This window comes from Typopeltis vanoorti, chromosome 21 (genome assembly GCF_054136105.1).
Source record: "Typopeltis vanoorti isolate ZY-2024b chromosome 21, IOZ_Tvanoo_1.0, whole genome shotgun sequence".
NCBI classification, from domain to species: domain Eukaryota; kingdom Metazoa; phylum Arthropoda; class Arachnida; order Uropygi; family Thelyphonidae; genus Typopeltis; species Typopeltis vanoorti.
Window position 1 is genome coordinate 32,696,479 of NC_143569.1, and position 22,653 is coordinate 32,719,131.

At 34.7% G+C, this 22,653-nt stretch overlaps 1 protein-coding gene across 1 annotated transcript in view; it reads right to left on the reverse strand.

The window, feature by feature from the left end:
• The window catches only part of CCT1 (chaperonin containing TCP1 subunit 1), a 151,027-nt gene that overhangs the window by 6,364 nt on the left and 122,010 nt on the right, over positions 1–22,653 (reverse strand). The window contains exon 11 of the mRNA XM_090410855.1: positions 8,436–8,599. Coding sequence (XP_090266981.1) covers positions 8,436–8,599 — 164 coding nt within the window. The remainder of the gene's footprint in view (positions 1–8,435; positions 8,600–22,653) is intronic.

Sequence of the window (22,653 nt, forward strand, 5' to 3'; positions counted from 1 at the left end):
AATAATGAGGTGAGAACTGGACATTGTGCTCAAAGCCCTTTTTGGTTCTCAATGTATCTATACAGGCTATGTGGAAGTCTCCTTCCAGTTACCTGGCTTTGACCTTGAAGGAATGCTCTGCAATTGCTAGTTGTTTCCCCACCACACACCTTACTGCCCCCCCCCCCCCCCCAGGAAATTAGGATGAAAAGTCAACTACTAGAACAAACTAAGCAGAATTGAAGATAGGTATCACCAACTTTAGAAACATCAACTGAAAAAGAGGTTGAGCTAGCAGACAAACTATACAAATATTCATATGATTGGTGTTACTGAAACAATGAAGACAAACAGGCAAGATAGTGATCAGGGAGTAATCAACACTAATAAAGTTCTTGAATGCAATTTTAAGTAAGCTTATTTCCAATTTAAAGCAAAAATTGAGAAAAGACAGTGCTGAAAAGAACTGCAAATAAGTTAAAGATTAAGGAACAATCTACTTCTCAGTCACTTCATGATATGTGCTTTATGCCTACAACCTTTTGTGACAAACAAAAAGTCATTAAAATCAGTAATGCAATTATTCAAAAGGTTTTTTCAGTGCCACAAGAAGTCTCACCTCATTCTTAGCATTAAGTACTATCAAAAGTTAATTGGGTTACCCTGATAGAAAATCAATTAATACTCCATGTAAAGTTTTGAAAACAAGGATGCGCTTGTATAAATAAAAAAAAAAAATAAAAAATCCTAGAAAAACTGGCATTTGGAGATAGAATTATTTATCTGGCCCATTTTTCCTTTTTGAAGAATCAATCTAATCACAAACCATTTTGTTGAATATTAAACAACCACACTTCAAATAAATTAAAATTCCTGTGATTTCATTATGCAATTTAATATTAATTCCTCTTGTTTTCACAAATTGTTTGAGTATTTTAATAGAATACTATTACTTATTACTACAATGGATAAGATGGTTTTGTCATGTACCACATGGCACTTTCAAAGGTTTATTTAGTAGCAGTTATTCAATTTTCAACAGATTATGTAAAGAGTGACTTTTATAAAGATTTCAAAGTGGCTGCATCTTTCTGAAATATATACAGGTAACCCTCGTATACTTATACAACGCGGGTTCGGTATATCGGTCTACAAATTGTAGTAACCCTTTATCTTTTTATATATTTTTCACTGCATGACTTAAAAATCAAATTGTACTTCATTAAATTTGTGTCTATCCGTATCGCGCATGTAGTTATAAGCAGCGAATTTATATTAGGGGAAATACCTTTTAGCATGCATGTACATCAACTGTTTACTGTATTAAAGTTCCAAACCCAAAATAAACAAACAGTGGATAACCCAAGAAATCATAGCTACCATAGAAGAGAAAAGAGAGGCCAAGATATTTGTAAACCAACAAAACAATGAAGAGAATAGAGAAAAATACAGAGCACTAAAAAACAAAGTTGATAACCTATGCAAAAAAAGCCAAGAAATGCCAAGAAGCATACCAACAAAACAACCTAAAAGTCTTCCATGATACTGTAAGAGAAATTACAAAGGAATTCTCAGTAAAAGCAGTAACAATGATAAACAACAAGATGACTGAAACCGGGAATATTGAATATATAAGAAAAATCTGGTCAAACCATTTTAAGACTATCTTCCACCAAGGAAACAAAACTACAATGCCAACAATAGAAGAAAATAATGATCACCCAAAAATTTTACAAGAAGTTAGATATGCAATAAAACAGATGAAAAACAAAGCACCAGGCATTGATACTATCCCTACTGACCTGTGGTCATATGGAGGCAGCATATCAATAGAATATTTAACAACCCTACTATTCAATAAAATACTATAAACAGGGGAGATCCCTGATGACTGGAGAACTGGAAAGATCATCCCAATATACAAGAAAGGAGACAAAAGAGACTGCAGAAATTACAGACCAATCAATTTACTCCATCACACCTATGAAGAAATGATAGGCATAGAACAAGCTGGTTTCTGAGGAAACTATTCAACAATAGACCAAATTTCACATTGCACCAACTAGCAGAGCTCAGGTGGGAAGACCATAAAGAACTATATTGTTGTTTTGTAGACTTTAAACAAGCTTTTGATAACATCAACAGAGAAATCCTTCTTAAAATTCTACTAGAAAAAGCAATAGACAAATATATAATACAGTTTCTGATAAAATATTACTCTAAGACAAATGCAATAATTAAAAAGGACACACAACAGAACCCATAGAGATCCAAAAAGGAGTAATGCAAGGATGCCCATTATCCCCATGCCTATTCAACATATATCTAGAAGAAGTTGTAAAGAAGGCAATAGACAATGAGCCTGGAATCTATGTCAATGGTTTAAACATAAATAATATCAAATATGCAGATGATCTCATCCTTCTTGCAAGACCCCCAAATGAACTACAAAAGTTGATCAGCAAGCTAAACGAAACCTGTAAAACATATGACATGACAATAATATACAAAAAACAAAAGTGATGAAAATAGGGAGGAACAGAACTACCATCTCAGCCACCCTAAAAGGAGAACAAATAGAACAAGTAGACAACTTCATATACCTTGGATCAAAACTAACAGAAACGATAGATGAACTCAAAACAATCAAACACAGAATAGCGATAGGATGGACCACCATGGGAAAATTACAGAAAATCTGGAAAACAAACTATATGAAGCAATAATTATACCAACAGTCATCTATGGAGCAGAAGTGTGGACAGTTAAAAAAAGAGAGGAGAAAAAACTGCTGGCATTTGAAATGAAATGCTTAAGAATAAATAGAACAAGTTGGATAGAAAAGAAAAACATCACAGTCAGACAAGAACTATTGTATAAAAAGACAATAATATAAAAAATTAGACTCAACCCGTCTTAGACGGAAGAGAAGAAGAAGAAAATAAAGTGTTTATTGTTGAAAATTGTCTACATTACTTAATCTCAAACTAAGCACTTTATTTTCTGGAGTTACATAATAATGTTTTTTTTTTTTTTTTAAAGTAAAAATTTACTTTTATAGTAATGGCCGCTAAAACTGCAACGAAAGGAAAAAACCAACATTGAAAATAAAATTCATTTCTCTCAAAAAAATTAAAATCTTGGATCTGTTGACAAATAGAGAATCAACAATTCGAACAATCAAACAAAATGAACATAAAATCCGAGAAAGTTGCTGGGTCAGTGGTAAGTGCAAAGTTGCTCGTTTATGTGATATTCTAATGGAAAAAATGAAGAAATCTCTAATGATTTGAATAGAAGATTGCACTCAAAAGAAAATTCCTTTGGGGGGGAAATCTTATTAAACAAAAAGCTCTATTTTTATAAACATTTAAAATAAATATAATTTTAAATGTTTATAAACATTTAAAAGAACTTCATCAAGATTCTTCAGAAGAAAACTCTCAGCATGGATTTTGTGCCAGTAAGGGTTAGTTCAAAAACTTTAATTGGTTTTCTTTGTGTCATCTTAAAATCAACGGAGCATCAGCAGATGCAGAGCTACCCAGAAATACCCAAGAGAAATTTTAAAAATCATTGAAGAAAGTGATTATAGTGTACACCAGGTGTTTAATGCGGATGAAAAGGGGGTTATATTGAGGGGGAAAAAATGCCAAAACAGACCTACTTCGAAATATAGGCCCGTTTTATTTGATATATTTCAAATAAAGTTTCCAAAGACAGAATTACTTTACTATTTTGTAGTAATACAGTGATTACATGCAATGCTATTAACCGATCCTCAAATCCTAGTGCTAGGAAAGGGCTCGACAAGTTCACCCTACCTGTTTATTGGCGGGCCAACAAAAAGGCATTGGTTACAGTGAGCATGTTTAAAAATTGGTTTTTCAAGTGTTTTGTACCCGATGTAGAAAGTTACATCGGGTACAAACTTCTTGACAACTAAACCAACCAAAATATGCAATGAGAAATATACAAATAATGTCCAAGAGATTTCAAGTGATGAGGTCATCTGGACACTCATAAATAAAGAACATCTACGAAATGTTAGTTTTGAAGACAGTAATGACAATTAAAATATACACTTGATTTTATTTTGCCTAAAACATTTATGCATTATATGCAATGCAGTTTATGTACAATTTGTTACTTCATCATCATCATCATCATCAAATTCCTGCCATGTACCCTCAAGGGGTGTACAGGATATGATAGTACTACATGAAAAAAATTACATCATTATTAATTTCCTATCTACAATTTTCCTCCAAATCAGTCTGTTACTTGTCAACACTCCAATATTATCAGATCTTATATTTCTATCATCTAAAGCACTTTGTACCGTATCAATCCACCTATATCTTGGTCTTCCTCTCGGTCGTTTTCCTGCCAACCTGGCTGAGAACACTTGTTTTGCTAATCTTTCCTCGCCCATTCTGTTTAAGTGACCATACCACCTGAGATTAGCTCTGCTAACGCATTCCTGGATGCTGACAATGTCAAGTTCTTTCCTAATATCCTCGTTTTTAATATGATACTGCCATTGATGCCATCTGTTCACGCCTATAATCTTTCTCAGGACTCTCATATCTGAAGTCTCTAGTCTTTGGTCAAGTGTTTTACTTCTGACCCAGCTCTCAGATCCATAAGTTAAAACTGGTTTGAACACTGTCTTGTATACAGCTAATTTAGTGTTCCGACTAATTTCTCTCTTATTCCATATGAATTTATTCAATTGACTTCCCACCATACCAGCTTTGCTGATTCTGTTGTCTATTTCTATATTTAATTTACCATCTTCAGTAAAAATCGTGCCTAAATAGCTGAAATGTTTTACTTGTTCCACAGGTTCTCCATTCACAACACAGTTGACATTTTCAATGATTCTGCCTATTTTCATTGTCTTTGTCTTTTTATTGCTGACCTTCATACCATATCTATTCAATTTAGTCAGAGAATCTTGCAGACTTGTAGCGGATTTATTTAGAAGTATAACATCATCCGCATAAAGCAAAGAGCTAACATTAACATCTCCAATTTTGATATCATGTTTAATACCACTTTCCTTCATAATGTGATCCATATAGATAATGAATAACAGAGGGGATAATGTACATCCTTGTCTCACACCAGATTTAACATTAAACCATCTTCCTGTACTTCCTTCAATTCTAACTGCTGACTTACAACTCAAAGACCAAGTATTGCTTGATATATAATGCCCCATTGACACCATATAACTGTAGTGTTTCGAATAGCTTCTCTCTTGGCACCTTGTCACATGCCTTTTCCAGATCGACAAAACTTAAATACAGATCTTATTTATATTCCCATGCTTTCTCGACTATTTGTCGTAAAGTGAAGATCTGATCCTGACAGCCTCTATTTGGCCTGAATCCAGCTTGTTCTTCACCAAGCTTTTCTTCCACAATTCTTCTCAACCGTTTCTCAAGTATACTTGCATAGATCTTGCCAGGAACACTCAGTAGGGAAATACCTCTGTAATTCTCACATGCAGTTTTATTTCCCTTTTTATATATGGGTACTATGAGAGCTCTACTCCAATCATCGGGAATTCGTCCCTTTGTCCAGGCTTTCTGAACTATGCAGTGCAGCCACTGTAAGACTCTTATACCACCATACTTCAGCATTTCTGGTCGAATATCATCTACTCCTGCTGCCTTTCCACATTTCAAGCCTTTGATGGCTTTTTCTACTTCAAGTATGGATATGTATTCCTGACTGCATGCCTGGTCAGTGTTTTTTACCACTGTGCTGTCATCACTGCTTGTTTCATTTAGCAGTTTTTCAAAGTAATTACTCCATACTTCAAGGATATCTTTTTCTCCCGTTTTCATGTCACCTTTATCATCTCTAATTCCTTTTATAGCACTCTTTCCTCCATTCTTAAGCTTCTTCAACAACCTCCAGAATATTTTGCCACCTTCTTGATATTTATTTTCTATATTCTTGCCAAAGTCCTCCCATGACTTTTGTTTAGCTAGTTTTACAGTGTTTAGCATTCTTGCATTTGTCTCTATATTCTCTAAGAGCACAAGCTGACTTATTTGACAGGAACTTTTGGTATGCTTTCTTCTTTTCCTTCACTGCCTCTTTAACCTCCTGTGTCCACCAGGGAGTTCTGATTTTTTTATCCTTACAAACAACCTCACCACATGCCTCTCTGGCAGAATCAATCAATGTTTTCTTCAGAGTTTGCCACTGAATCTCCAAGGTTTGATTCCTGTTCTCAAACTCTTTCATTTTCCCTTCAATAATCTTTGTGTATTTTAGTCTACAGCTCACATCTGAGAGCTGCTCAACTTTTATTCGCTTTAAAACTTTTTTACATGTTATTCTTTTCAATATGAAATTCAATTTTATCCTGCTCAAGACTAAATAGTGATCACTTCCAATTTCAAATCCTCTGTACACTCTGGTGTCCTGCACCAGGGAGAAAACATCACTATCAACAATAACATAGTCAATGAGACTTTTCTTATTCCTAGCCTCTTCTCTCCATGTGAATTTGTGCACATTTTTATGTTGGAACATGGTGTTAGTAATAACCAGTCCATGTCCTGAGCAGAAATCCAACAGATATTTGCCATTATTATTAGCTTTGCTCTTTTCTCCAAATTTTCCCAAAATATTTTTGTATGTCTCACAATCATTTCCTACTCTGCTATTTAGATCCCCAACAAGGACCAACTTTTCATTTTTCATTGTGTCAGTTGCTTTTTCTAAAGCTTCAAAAAATTCCTCCACTTCTACCTTAGTAGAACCTTCTGTGGGACCATAGGCACAAATAAGTCTCATTGTCCAGTTCCCCATTCTCATATTTGCCCACATTACTCTACTTGAGACTGACTGCCATTCAAGAAGATTAGCCTCGTATTTTGTGTTGAATACTATGGCTACTCCTTCTTTTCCTTGATTGTCATTGCCTGAATATAACATTTTGTATTTATTGCTCAGAAAGATCTCACCAGTTTTGGTCTTTTTTGTTTCAGTCACCCCTATTATGTCGATCTGGTACTTATCTAATTCCTCAGCTAGCTCCATTTCTTTGCCATTCAGGCTTCTTACGTTGATAGTACCGATCTTTAACTCTGGTGATGTTGAGTTGGGGTTTATTTTCAGATTTTTTCCAGTAGCTGACTTTTCGCTGTTGGCCCTGGTTCCCTGGCGAAAACAACGGGGGCCTTGTTTAACCGGGCGACGCCCCAGCCGGCATGAAATTTTGTCATGTTGTACCATCATTCTATATTTTGGTTTAACCAATAAGAATACAATTTGGTCGGCTAAATCCCAAATTGCCAGCCCATCCTCGTCCGTTCAGTATCCAAGTAGATACCCAACAGGGTGCACCACGAGAAGGTGAGGATTGGACATTAGGTCAGAAGCCCTGGTCGGTTCTCCGCATTCCTTTAAAGGCTATGTGGAGGTCTCCTCTCAGTTATACAGCTTTGACCCTTAAGCACCCCCAATTTGTTACTTTTATAATTTTATATTATGTATTTTTTCATAGTCTATGTTTTTTTTTAACTTACACGAATTACCTGATTAAATAAAAATATTTTTGTTGGATATGTCGTTGTTTATATTTAAAAAAAAAACCGAATTCTGAAAATAACCCTACTTTTTCTATATGATCAGTCTCGCATAATGCGATTTATATAAAGCGGCATTTCTGTGGAACCTAACATCTGTGTTATACGAGGGTTACCTGTACTTCAAAATATTTAGCATCGTTCTATATTTTGGTTTAACCAATAAGAATACAATTTGGTCGGCTAAATCCCAAATTGCCAGCCCATCCTCGTCCGTTCAGTATCCAAGTAGATACCCAACAGGGTGCACCACGAGAAGGTGAGGATTGGACATTAGGTCAGAAGCCCTGGTCGGTTCTCCGCATTCCTTTAAAGGCTATGTGGAGGTCTCCTCTCAGTTATACAGCTTTGACCCTTAAGCACCCCCAATTTGTTACTTTTATAATTTTATATTATGTATTTTTTCATAGTTTATGTTTTTTTTTAACTTACACGAATTACCTGATTAAATAAAAATATTTTTGTTGGATATGTCGTTGTTTATATTTAAAAAAAAAACCGAATTCTGAAAATAACCCTACTTTTTCTATATGATCAGTCTCGCATAATGCGATTTATATAAAGCGGCATTTCTGTGGAACCTAACATCTGTGTTATACGAGGGTTACCTGTACTTCAAAATATTTAGCATGCACACCTATACATAAGAGACCTTTTGTTAGTGCCTCAAGATCTTAAGGACAATAAATGGAAAATTAAAGAAAAAAATTAATTTAACCATTGTATAATAGCTCTAATATCAATTCTCATCTTTCTGATGGACTTGAACGAGTTTAAATTTCATCTTTAAATTCTAAAACACAAACTTAAAAACTTCTAAATTTATTTAGAAATGAACTATACCATTTCAAATGAACATGTTCAGCTTTTGTTTGTGAACTGTTATGGTATGCTCTAAGCTTTGCTACCAAATCTGTTGCATCCTTTGCAGCATTCACAGCTAAAGTCTTAGGGATTATCAAAAGAGATTTTGCATATTCTGCTATTGCCAACTGTTCTCTGGAACTCTAAAAAATAAATAAATTCATGAATTTATAAACAGTTTAAAATTAGACTTTTGAATATAATATGCCAACCACATTCAAATATAACAGATGCCATAAAATTTAAAGAAAAATAATTTCTAAAATAAGTCAATACTTCTTTGGATATAGTCAATAAAAAAATAGCAAAGATGGGTGGTAGGTGGGTAGGTAGAGAGAGAGAGTAGCCAAGCAGGTTTCCCTGCAAAGTCACTCAGATGAAAGCAGTAGTAGGTAGCAAAGGATTCAAAAGGTCACTGAATATACGAGGGGTGGGGTCTAAAAGTTCTGATAAACACCTAGAACAAAAATGATATTAAAGCAATAAATATAACCACAAGAAAGAACATATCTTAAAACCCTTTAAACCCCATGTTTCATCAAATTGTAATAATTTGTTCTTCTAGGATATAAGAAGACATGTCAGACGTTTTGAAAAAATTCAAAGTTATCAAAACTTCTCAGCACACCCTCGTACTTCAGTACTGTTGAATTATGCCATCCTGGATAGGCGAATTGATAGCATCCACTTCCTAGGCTAGATATTGTCAGTTTGAATAATACTGTTGCATGAATGTTTGTGAATGTTCTTGGGTTGTAGATTTTATTATATAGTTTTATTATATATTTTTCACACTATATTTTATATAGTGTGAAACCTTTCCCTACTTATTGGAAACCTCCTATGACTTCAAAAAAAGTACCATGTTTGGTCTAGAGACCAGACTTTCAGGAATTATGAAATTCTTAACGTCTGCAAGATTAAAAATGCATATATATATATATATATATATATATATATATATATTTATTAACGCACGTGCACACACACACAACACAATAAAAATTCATTGTAATAATAAGCTAAAGCTCTGCTACACCTCACTCTATGATGTCTATATTCATTGCACAATGCAAGATAGTGTTATATTCTTTCCAGAAGTATTTGAGGATTTTCTCAACTTCAACAGCCTGAACAAAATACTTCTTAAATATGCCTAGAAAGCAATAACATCTTGGTCCATGGACTGCAAGATAATGCAAAAAAATATCATTATGACTATACATTACGTACAATGAAAAAATAATACCCATTTTTATTGCGCTTAGCCACTCCAAGTCAGTTCTTTCACAGAATTATCCATTATTAGGTAGTTTGTTAAGAGTTTATTTTTCACTTGGTTAGACTATAATAAGTTTAGTTTAATCCTTTATCCAAGTGTGAGCAAACAAAGTTTGCACTTGAATTTATCTTCAGGACTGAGCTAAGGTGGAGAAAGCTATCATCACTCCTATCTCAGTATCTCCCATAATGCAAAGGCCACTACCCAGACCAGTTTCGACCTTTATTGAGGTCTTGTGGGAGCCAGGCCCAGTAGTGGAGACACCAAGGCAGAAACAAAAAGAGGTCATCCCCACTTATAGGAGTTGCCAAAAGGTGTACAACCTTATTATTAAATTACTCCGGATTCAGAGAAAGATGTTGAGAGTTTATTTCTCACTTGGTTAGACTATAATAAGTTTAGTTTAATCCTTTATCCAAGTGTGAGCAACCAAAGTTTGCGCCTGAAAGTATCTTCAGGACTGAGCTAAGGTGGTGCAACACTAAGGCAACTCATGGCAAAGGTGGAGAAAGCTATCATCACTCCTATCTCAGTATCTCCCATAATGCAAAGCACATCTTGCAGATATGTGTAATGCTATGCATTAAGGCAAGGGCCATTACCCAGACCGGTTTCAACCTTTGAGGTCTCGTCAGTGGGAGCTTGGTGCATACCTTAATGCATAGCATTACACATATTTGCAAGGAGATGTGCTTTGCATTATGGAAGATACTGAGATAAGAGTGATGATAGCTTGCTCCACCTTTGCAAGGAGTTCCCTGGTGTTGTACCACCTAACCCCAGTCCTGAAGATACTTTCAGGCGCAAACTTTGTTTGCTCACACTTGGATAAAGGATTAAACTAAATTTATTATACTCTAACCAAGTGAAAAATAAACTCTCAACATCTTTCTCTGAATCCGGAGTAATTTAATAAGAATGTTGTACACCTTTTTGGCAACTCCTATAGGTGGGGATGACCTCTCATTGTTTCTGCCTCGGTGTCTCCACTACTGGGCCTTCCCACTGACGAGACCTCAATAAAGGTCGAAACCTTGCCTTAATGCATAGCATTTCACATATCTGCAAGAAGATGTGCTTTGCATTATGGGAGATACCGAGATAGGAGTGATGATAGCTTTCTCCACCTTTGCCATGAGTTGCACCACGTTAGCTCAGTACTGAAGATACTTTCAGGCGCAAACTTTCTTTGCTCACACTTGGATAAAGGATTAAACTAAACTTATTATAGGTGGTTTGTTAGTTTAATGAAAACAAAAGATCACCACCAGCAATGGACATTCATGCTGTTATAAACTTATATTGATAAAATAAAATTTTATAATTATTTTTTCTTAATTTTACAATTTTAATATTTTTTATTTTAGCTTCAAAATGAAATTAAATCAATATGAATTTTGGAAATGCTAAGAAATGTAGAAAGCAGGAAGCATCTCAGTGCAATTATTGTCCAAAAACCTCATGTAAGGAATCAAACACTAGTGAGTTGACTGTAGAACGTATGCATGAATTGTATTTTAAAAGAAGGGCAGAGGAAAATAGAGAATTATGTTAAAAAAGAAATTAAAAGATCAGTGAATTTTAAACTGTTGTAAAACAAGAAAATTAAATGATATTGTTCTAGACTGGCTGCAGAACATGGAATCTTAATATGAACAACTATAATAGTTCTTTTATATGCAAATAAATTTCAAAGAAGAATTAAGTATTTTTACAAAGAACTAATCAAATATCTTAGTTAATTTTGACCTCCATGAACATAAAAAAGAGCAAACATCAAAAATTAAAGAATTAACAGAATCAGATGACTATTTTAGTCTTACTTTGGATGAGTAGACCAGCATTGGAAATAATGTATTTCAGTATTGTTTCAGATGACCCAGAAAATTTTAATTTAGATTTAGATTTACTGAAAAAGAACAAGTTCATCCTTGCTGTATTTTCAAGAACACTTTCGCATTAAAAATATTTCTGCCAAACGTTTAAACATGTTTGAATTTCATGGGAACATGGTGACATCTATTATGAATATAATTCATAGAACTTCTGTCTTCATCTGCTATCTGGAAGAAAATATTTGTACTTTTGCAAATAACAGAAGAAATCTTCCAGCTGATGTGTCACAGTGTCTTCCCCAGAGATAATAAAAACGACGAGAAGTGTGCATGCTGGCCGCAAGTCATGAAAACTGCCTTACTTCATCAGGAAAGACAGAGTAATCAACTATAATGAAGTTCCACTGTGATAAGAGAATCCAAAAAAGAATAACAAGTTGACATGCAGCCAAAATGAGTATTTCTACTGAATGTTTGCATAAGGCTTTTGCAAAGTGGTGCAGGAAGTTGTTTCCATCTCTTGTAGATAACTGCTGTAAATCCTCCAATGCTGTTCAAAGTTAAAACAGAGAAAAACAATTTACATATTTTTGACTGAATCCCATAAGAGAAATTTTTCATAACTTTCACACATTGAGATTAACCATTAAAACGGGATGTGCATAATCTAGTGACCCATCCCTCAGAATGAAAGGAAGTCAATTTCCAACTTTGATTCTTCCCAAGGAGAGAGAAAAATTAGTTATTACAATGTGACCAAACACCTGATTTGAGGAAGAGGAAGGGAATGAGGAAATGAAAAAGAGAGACAAGATGTGTGACAAACATTACATTTCTCTGTGTGTCCATCCCCATTTTGAGAAAAATATCATATTGGGTATTTGAAAGGATGATTGAGGTGATACAGGATGTTTAGCATTGTATAAAAATACTGAAGGTTTTCAATAAAAACTTATGTAAGAAGTATGGTTAACCTTGAATTGAAAGCAAATAGTTTTGTATGTTATTTTTTTTAACTTAAACTTAAATTAAAATTCTTGCTGACTTCTATTCTCTCAGCAGCAAAAATTAATCAGAAACATTAATATACCAGTACTAAAGCAATATTTTATAGTATTTTTAAAACATGAATCATACTATATAATGTTGAAACTGCACTGATGAAATTTTGTTAACAGTGACAGACAAAATCAGCATACTGTTGTGCCTCACAGATCAGCTGTATCAGTTTACAGATACCAGATATCTTGAAGATCATTTATAAATACTATTGTGACTTCATGTGTGAAAGGGATACCAAATAAGTGAAATTCCATCTTGCTGTTTATAAATAATACTGTGCCATCTGGCTAAGATACATTTTAAAGAAAATGCATTATGAAAACTTCTAGTATCAATTTTACTCTTTTCTTATGCAGAGCTTGAAGTAAACCAAATGGTATTGCTGTAAAGGTGGTCTTAAACCGTGCATGTTTCATAAAAACTGATAGTGGTATTTCATTTCAAAAAATAAAAATACCACCCTCCTACCCAACATTTCAGGCAAGTATACCAAGTGAAGTTAACTAAGTTTGGTATAAAAATGCATCATGCATTCTGAATAAACATAAGGTATATTATGTATAAAACATAACTGAAAAAGTCTTTTGGCTCAAAAAGTGAGTTGGCTATACATTAGTGCAGCCGACTATATTAATAGTCATGAAGGACCAATTAAAATATTTTTGAATATGAAAGAATGTGCATGCAGAAAGATCCTGTATATTATCAGCAGACTATACCAATTCTGCTTGAAGAATAAGAGGATTTAATTTAAATACAAGAATATAATAACGGTATAACTCACATAAAGTATTATTTAATAGTATAATTTTCCTGTGTATCGCAGGCATCTTCAGTACATTTATAAAACTAATTGAATTACTATTAAATAATACTTTATTATGTTATATTTTTGTATTCATGTCTTCTCACGGTATTTCCTTATTAAAAGGATTTAATTTCATAAAATAATTACACAAGCACTGAGGCTCATTTAATTTTACTATTCTAAGAGGGGTTCTTAAGTACAGTAATAGGATTCCCCCCAACTCCATCCCATCAAAAAAGTGCTAAAGAATAGACAGCCTACTATCACAAGATAATTCAAATATAATTTTTTCTAATTTTAATTTTTTTAATATTGGGTTTACTCATCATGTGAATTTTGCATCTCCTTGCAGGATATATTTGTACATCACTTATAGTTTTGAATTTTAAAAGTACAGAAATGTTGTGAATGTCAGGCTCCTTAATAATATACATAACACTTATTTAACTGTTAAAATAAACATTACATATTTAATTATTTAAGTGGTAAGATAATACTATTGCATAAAGGTAGCAAACTAGAGACTTGATAATTAATATATCAAGAGTGATTGTTCAAGTATTTGAGAAGTTGGTGAAAGGTAAAATACAACAGTGTATGGATAAGAATGTGATACTCTACAGTGGGCAGCATGGCTTTGAAAAGGATAGGTCCTGTCTTAGTAACTTATTCACATTTTATAATAAAGTGACAGCAGAATTGGATAAAGGTAATGGCTACACCATGATATTGCTCGACTTTCCAAAGCATTTGACAGAATACCACATGGGAAACTATTACAAAAACTGGAGAGAATGGGAATGGACATGAGGCTAGTAGTATGGATTAGGGGATGGCTGATGATGTTCAATAGTATATGGGAGTAGTATATGGTGGGGCTGAGTCTAGGAGAATGGTAGTGACCAATGGAGTATCTCAGGGTTCAGTACTAGTGATACTACTCTAATTTGTGTATCAATAACATACGGAAAGATTTAAGAGGTATTCACCACAAACCAAAAATTGGCAACACTTCTAAAACCTATGCAGTCTACAAATTTCCTTGCCAAAAAGACTGATGTCACCTACACAGATACTACTATCAGGTCTTTATGGGCAAGACTACAAGAACACTTCCGTGACTGCAACATCCCTATTCCAGAACATTTAAACACTAAAAAAAAGCAACAACAAAAAGAAAAATATAACACAGAGTACAGGGAAAACAAAAATAGCTATCCATGCCCTTGAACAGAAACATAACCTCACAAATCATCAAGGCCATAATAATAGACAAGACAATGAAACAATGCTTAGAATATCGGAAATGATAGCCATAAAATGTGACGAAAACTCGATCAACATTCATCGACCCTACATAATCTCTGAGTGTTGGAAGCTCCATGACATAAAAATTAGGTCATGACTCCAACCAGTAGGCAATAACACAAGCACTCCAAAGGCAGAAACACCAAGCCATACACTTTTCCATGAGTTCCGAAGACACAGACAGTCAAAACGGCTTGCACCATTTACCCCTTCCCCTTAACCCGTTTCCAATAAACCCTTCCCCTTTTTCAACCCCCCCCTTCAAAAAGGCTCACCCCTAATAATAATATTATATATTATTATTAACATCAACAGCAACCTCAGTTATAGTCTATCTGGCTCGCATAGTTCTGCCATTTGGCGTACAGTGAACTTATGCTCGCATTTGCACAACAGAACTACAGAATGGATTATAACAACAATTCAAACTTGACTTCAGTTTACAAGTTTGTTATTATAATGGCACAGTGTTTTTATGGGTTTTTTTTAATTTGCTTTAAGTGTTACCACAAACATGTGTGCTCCATTAAATTAACTTATCTATTTTCTCGGTTTCAATCAGTCAAAAAAAGGTGATTATATATATATATATGTGTGTGTGTGTGTGTGTGTGTGTGTGTGTATGGGTTTTTTCCAAATTAAATCTCCCACATCCCCCCCCCCACACACTTTTCCCAAAAAAATCCTTTCCTTTCAACAGCCTAACAGCAGAAGTATGCATATCGTGGAAAGAAGACAGCCAACAACAACATCCCGAAAAAAGTATATCCGAATTTTCTTCCTATTATTTTTGCATATATCTGTCTATAATACATTAGTAATGTCCTAAGAATTCTTGAGTAAAAAACCAATGACAATAAAAAAAAAAAAGGCACTCTTAAACGAAAGCAGGCGTAATAGCCGTAAGAATAATAGTTTTTTTTTTAAGAGGAGTAACATGAGAATTTTCCCGGAAATAATACCTATAGATTTAAGAGGAGATATTCAGTTCTTTGCTGATGCAAAAGTGGGGAGAGCAATAGTTGATAAAGGTGATGTAGATATCCTGCAGTATGATTTAAATAAATTGGCATCGTGGGTAATGATTGTTAATTTAATGACGCAAAATGTAAAGTTATGCATTTTGGACTGAAAAGGCTGCATTATGGTGTATCATATTGGAATGCAGGAAATTGATGAGGCTAGGGACTTGGGGATAATGGTGGACAAAGAGTTGAAGTTTAGACAGCATATTACAAAAGTTGGTACAATAGCTCAGCGGATTACGATGTTGAAAAACATGCTAATAAGATAAGGAAATTATTATCTCTCTTTATAAGGCTATGATTTGCCCACATCTTGACTATTGCACACAGATTTGGTCAACTGGGTTTATTGGGGGACCAGAAGATAGTCAAGAGGATTCAGAGACAAGTGACCAAGATGGTGACAGGTCTGTGGAACACTTCCTACTAGGTAGAAAAGAGGGGACACGATAGAAACTTTTAAGATATTAAAGGGGTTTTATAAAACTGATGCAAGTGAAAATTTTCGATATATAGTTACACCCCGAGTTATGTAACATGCGACTTACGTAATAAATCTACTAGCACCTATGAACACGTTTGTGGCTTTGTGCAAGTGCGTCTTTGACAGCCTTATTGCAGTACAGTAGTAGATGCCTTGCATGGTTAGCAGTCATTTGTTATCACTGTTAGTTTCATTTTTTTTTTTTTTTTTCATCCTTAAAATGGAATGCAAATCTGAATGTGCTGGTAATAAATCTAAAAAAGAAAGGTCTGCAATTACTTTAGAAGAAAAGATGAAAATAATTCATATGTATGAAGACGGAAAAATTCTATCTACAATAGCTCAGGAAATAAATAGACCTATTTCAATAGTGAGTACAATTGTGAAAGATAAAGTTCGCATTGTTGAAAGCACAAAAGGTGCAGTAGCATTGAAGGACACATTAGAATCAATGGATCCAAACACTGAGCAGTTCAAAAATGTTAGCCACCGTATCTATTCTGATATGTCTAGCTTACAAGTCCATCTATGAGGACAAGAAGCGTGTGACCACGCAATCTAGTCTAGACATGTTTGTGAGATGCCGTTCAAAATAAAGTCAAGATGACAACTCAGGTGACTCCGACTGCCCTCCGCCTTCAACATCGAAAGGGGTAAAACTTCCTGCAGAACAATATTCCTTAGAACAGTCAATTTAGCCATCACAAGACTTTTTATATTTTTTGCATGGAGAGTGGTTAGTGGAATGGATTGCCAGAACTGTCCCTTACGGTGAATGGATTCAAGGAGAGGTATGATAGAATTTGCATGTATGATGGTTGATTTGGGTCTCTGGAACTCCACGGAGATGCTGTAAAATAATAATAAATGGGTGATGTGCAAAAAAGTACAGGGGAGAAAAAGGATATACTGAGATTGCTAGATTCTGTCCAGAAGGGAGACATCTGGCTAATTAATGATCCCTCTCTCTTACAGACATTGTTTCTGCCTTGTGCTTCTACAGATACTTTCATAGACAGTGTTCTGCTGAAATGACCACTATTATTCCTCAACTCTCCTCCAAAATCATTAAAATAAGAGATACTGCTAACCAACACCCTTTTACAGCCCATCTTGAAACTAACTGAACCAAATTCACTGCCTTTTCTTTCAATCCATCTACTTCTATTCTTTGGAAGTCTCCCCAAAGATCACAACCCTCAACTGTTCAAGCAAAACATGAACAGACTTGCTTCTTCTATTTCTCTTGCCCACACATGACACTAGTGTGCTATAGGTCTTGTAGCCTTTTGTGTAGGAATCATATATATATATATATATATTAGGATAACCAAGTTATTTTATAAACTTGGTTATTTATCCCCAAGTTAAAAAATTTATTACATATATACATATATATATATATATATATTAGGATAACCAAGTTATTTTATAAACTTGGTTATTTATCCCCAAGTTAAAAAATTTATTACATATATACATATATATATATACACACGCATATATATATATATATATATTAAAAAAATATAAATAAAAAAAATCAAGGCAAAGGTTCTTCATGGCATGTATCTGAAGAGAAATTACACATATTTAGGCATGAGTGCTTAAATGTCATCTCTTAATGAATCCTTAAGCTTCCTGGAGGAAGTATGTTTGGTTTGACACATATAACATTTTAGTGCAGAGTACACAGGTATCCAGACATTTGATGAGCTTCTCACTGACCTGAAATCATTAACAATTTTAATATACTTTAATCTGGCACCTCATCTTAAGTCTTGTAATGCTGATATACAGCTAATTCTCTTTTTACGCGATTTCGAAATAACACAGTTTAGAAAACAAAAGCAATTCTCTTTTTACACTGTATATTTTGATTTAACACGGTTCGAATGGCGCTTATTAAAAAAAGTTTTTTATTTTATTTTGTAGCAATGCTTCAGGAGATCATATATTAATATTAAAACCATTACCCATTAATCAATCCATAAAACAGTGGGCAATGAAAGGTGTGGATTTTAACATGTGCAATGGAAGGCAAATAAAAAAGGCAAAGTTATAAAAGAAATTTTTAATGAATGCTTCCATCAATATTTTGTTTCAGAAGTTAAACACTATTTGATGGGGAAAAATCTGGACTTGCCTGTCCATCTTGATTTAGAACACCCGAATGTGGAACTGTTTTCTGCCACCTAATAAAACATCCTTAATACCACCACTAGAGTAGGGTGATCGCTACCTTCAAAACTTACTACATAAAAAGAACACTCCAATACATTTTGGATAAACTAATTAAGGATGGAAAGACAAATGAAGAGGTACTAGAGATGGCAGATGTAAACAGGAGCCTGATGAAAGAAATTAAAAAGAGAAAAATCAGATATTTTGGACATATTTCTGAGACATAACTGCCTATAAAGGAACTGTTGAGAGGAAGACAAAGACTGGACCTATCTCTCACATGAGGAATGCAGCAGAGAGGCACAGAATAGGACATGAAGACACATGGTAGTCAATCTCCTGGAGGGAGAAGACACTTGACAGGACAGAACAGGAGTTAAGGATAATTTACTGACAGTTATTGATGTAAGGAAGAAATTTTCTATTTCATCAAACTTGCTAAGTTGGCATTATCAGAATTGAAACCACCAACTTCAAATGTATGCTGGAAAGCTACTTGGCCAGAATATGTGAAAAAGAAAAATCCTGTACTCCATACAACTGAATACCACAATATCATCAGATTAGCACATGCAATTGGAAGAATTGATGGTTGACAAGGCTGTTAGTGATGATGAATTAATAGAAACTGTCCTTGAGAATCTCGATGAAAAAGAAAAAAAGCAATGATGATGATGAAGAGATTCTACTCACTCACAGGATTGATCATTAATTAAAGAAGGGCTTCAAATGGCTAGTAAAATTGCAAAGTCATTTTCTTACACATAATCTAAATACTGAATGAGCTTCAGTTCATGAAGTTTAAACATGAACTGAAGTCATATATGGTGCAATATGAAGAATTACAGTTCGTGGTATAAAAAAAAAAATAAATAAAAATAAAAAAACTTCAGAATTATTGGAAATTAGTGCTAATTTAGTTCCTTTTACTGAAGAAAACGTTTCGCCACTGCAGTATGAACAGGACAGCCAAAGTGTTTCAAGTGATGGAAGTTATTTAATTCCAGTCTCACACAAAAGGATGCAGCTACTGTCAGAAAATGAGAGCAAATAAAATTTAACTAATAACCACATGCACAGATGTATTTGGACCTTTTTCGAATTTCTGTTTTATTAGTGACACACTATTTTCTTTAAGAGATGTGTGTGGGTATGTATATATATGTTTTGTTTGAAAATAACTTATTCTTCGTATCGAGTTTTCACATCTGGAACCATTCTTCTATTTTTTCATATGCACTATTCATTTTTACACAGTTTCATTTACATGATTTTTTTCTGGAACCAATCTGCTGTGTAAATGGAGAACTGGGTGTACTGTAAATTTCAAAATCTTTCATAACCAGTGCTCATCCAAAACATATTTCCATCTTCTTTCTCAAACAAGAGACCTCACTTCACTTTCCCATGATCCAGACCTCAAGAAAGACTTTTTCTTTGGTTGAGTTACACCTGTACCCATTCATGGCACACACATTTGGCCCACTAATGGGCAGGGACATGCAATATACAGCATCTCCCTGTCAAGTCGACTCTGCCTTTCCATGGCGTGTCTTTTCCACAAAAGGGCTCTGGCAAAACCAGCAGGTATTCCCTACAAAGGAATACCTTCCTACTTGCAGAAATGCCAACTGGACACTAAGTACCAGAGGTTCTTCATTATGCAGTGAAATACCTCCAACTGGCAAATGCCATGTTTGGTCTCCAGAGCAGAGATTCTGGATTCTGTTCCACCACCACCAGGTTTGAGCTCATTACACCTGTCAGTACAAGTGTGATGAGCCCAAACCTATCAGTAACGAGTCAGGAGGCTTCCCGATCAGCTGGCACATAATCCTGCTACAATTCAAGCAAAGCCATATCTCCAGGATGTGCCTTAAAATTTTCCATGTCAAAGAGAAAACAAATGAATGACTATTTATGTAAAGAATGCAGAAACTCTTTCTCTAAATATTCTCCTGTCTAGTATAGTGAAAGAGATCCAGAGAAGGTGGTGGTCATGGTGGAAGATGTTTTATAATCTAATAGGAAGTCATCCTGAAACACACCTCAACTCAACATCAGAGTTCAAGATCAGTACTATCAACATAAGAAGCCTGAATGGCAAAGAAATGGAGCTGGCTGAGGAATCGGATAAGTACTAGATCAATATAATAGGGATGACCAAAACAAAAAAGACAAAAACTGGCAAGATCTTTCTAAGCAATAAATACAAAATGTTATATTCAGGCAATAACAATCAGGGAATAACATAAAGTATAGCATTCAACACTAAATACGATGCTAATCTTGAATAGCAGACAATATCAAGTAGAGTGATGTTGGCAAATACCACAACTGGGAACAGGACAATGAGACTTATTTGTGCCTATGGTCCCACAGAAGGTTCTACTAAGGTAGAAGTGGAGGAATTTTTTGAGGCTTTAAAGAAAGCAACTGACAATGATAAAAGAAAAGTTGGTCCTTGTTGGGGATCTAAATAGCAGAGTAGGAAATGACTGTCAGACATACAGAAATGTTTGGAGAAAATTTGTAGAAAAGAGCAAAGCTAATAATAAATGGCAAATACCTGTTGGATTTCTGCTTAGGACATGGACTGGAGAATGAATTCTAGTAAGCCTGATCCATTTCCACATAGGCAGTGGCAAAATGGCAAGGCAGAATATTGTAATATCTATTGCTGAACACAAGCAAGTATGGAAGAAGGTATCACCTCTATTATTAAGAGAGGTAATGATTGTCAAGCATTCACTCAATGATATGACCTTGTCCATTTGTATTAGTACTACCCCACAGCTTTTGTGCCCATTAAAGTCACTCATAAGAAGTATGGGCTTAGGCGGTCACAAGGTTACCAAGAGCAATTTCATAAAAGTCAGAACCTGGTTGCAGTTAAATAGAATATACTGTAATAAGAAATCCCATGGAAAGGCAAATCATTACTGCTACCAGAGCAGCATTAAGCTGGATATGATGGAAAGGAGCATGGCTGCCCACTAGGATAGCTACTCATCACCATGAGCAGGACCACTTCCAGTTCTGGCCTTCAGTACAACAGTGAAATTCTTTTATGGCAAGGTCCTCACTGGGTTTTAGATACATTTCCTGCAGACAGAAAGGCTTGTGCTACTCTAGCAGAATTATGGCATCATCAATATTTTGGTGAAACCCATGACTAAAACGTTTCCTATTGTTCTTGCTTGTAGACTAGTCCAATTTCTCAGAGGTTGAAGGCTTTCCTTTGTCAGGTTTATATTTATTAACTGATTTTGAGAAGTATGGACAGCCAATGTTCATCTTTTCCTCTGGAAAAATATTCAATACACCACCTGATGTACCAGGATCATTTGGTAAGATTAATTTACTTTTTAGTGAAAACCCAAGTATCCTTTTCCTCTATGGAAGTATCTGATGGTTTATCTTTCAGTGATATCTTTGACTTATTTTTTCAAGTTTTTTTTTATCAAATGGGACCATTTTTAATTGTTTCAGGAGTGAGACTGTAGGTCGTATGACTGATGCACTCTATAGAGATCTGCTCACAATCATAAAGTTCAGGTATAGTGAAATAGACATTTGTGTGTTTGAGATGCTGTTTTCAATTTCTTAGCTGCCACCTTCTCAGCATAAGAGGATCTCAGGACAGATGTGGTAGTGGCTAAGTTCCTTTCTGCATCCTGATATATTTTTCTGTTTTAATCTTTTGCATTTCTTTTTTATCCTTCCACTTCTCACATGAATAGAAGCAAGCTAGATGATCTACCTGACAATTGACACATTTAGTTTTCTTTGCAGAGGAGCAAGGTTTGTTATGCTCTTTATTACCACATCATGCAAAGGGTAGAGTCACATCAGGCAGTTTGGACATGCCCATACTTCTAGCATTTAAAACATCTCAATGTGAATGTCTAATGTTCTGTGTGCTTATTTAGAAATCAGTTCTACCAGATGGAAATTTGTTGCCTTCTGATCTCACCCCTCTAAGTACTTAGTATTTTATGAAGAGTTATTGTAATTGGTATTTCATCCATTGATGTTGCTTTCAGTAGAGTGACTGTTGCTGGCATGATGTTTCATATAGCACCAGAACATAGTTCCTTAACTGTTTTGGAAGATCCTGCCAGTCCTAAATCCTTTTGAGTAAAGGATGACATTTTCTCTATTGGGTTTTTACTGTTCCATGGATGATGAGAAACATTGGCACATTTC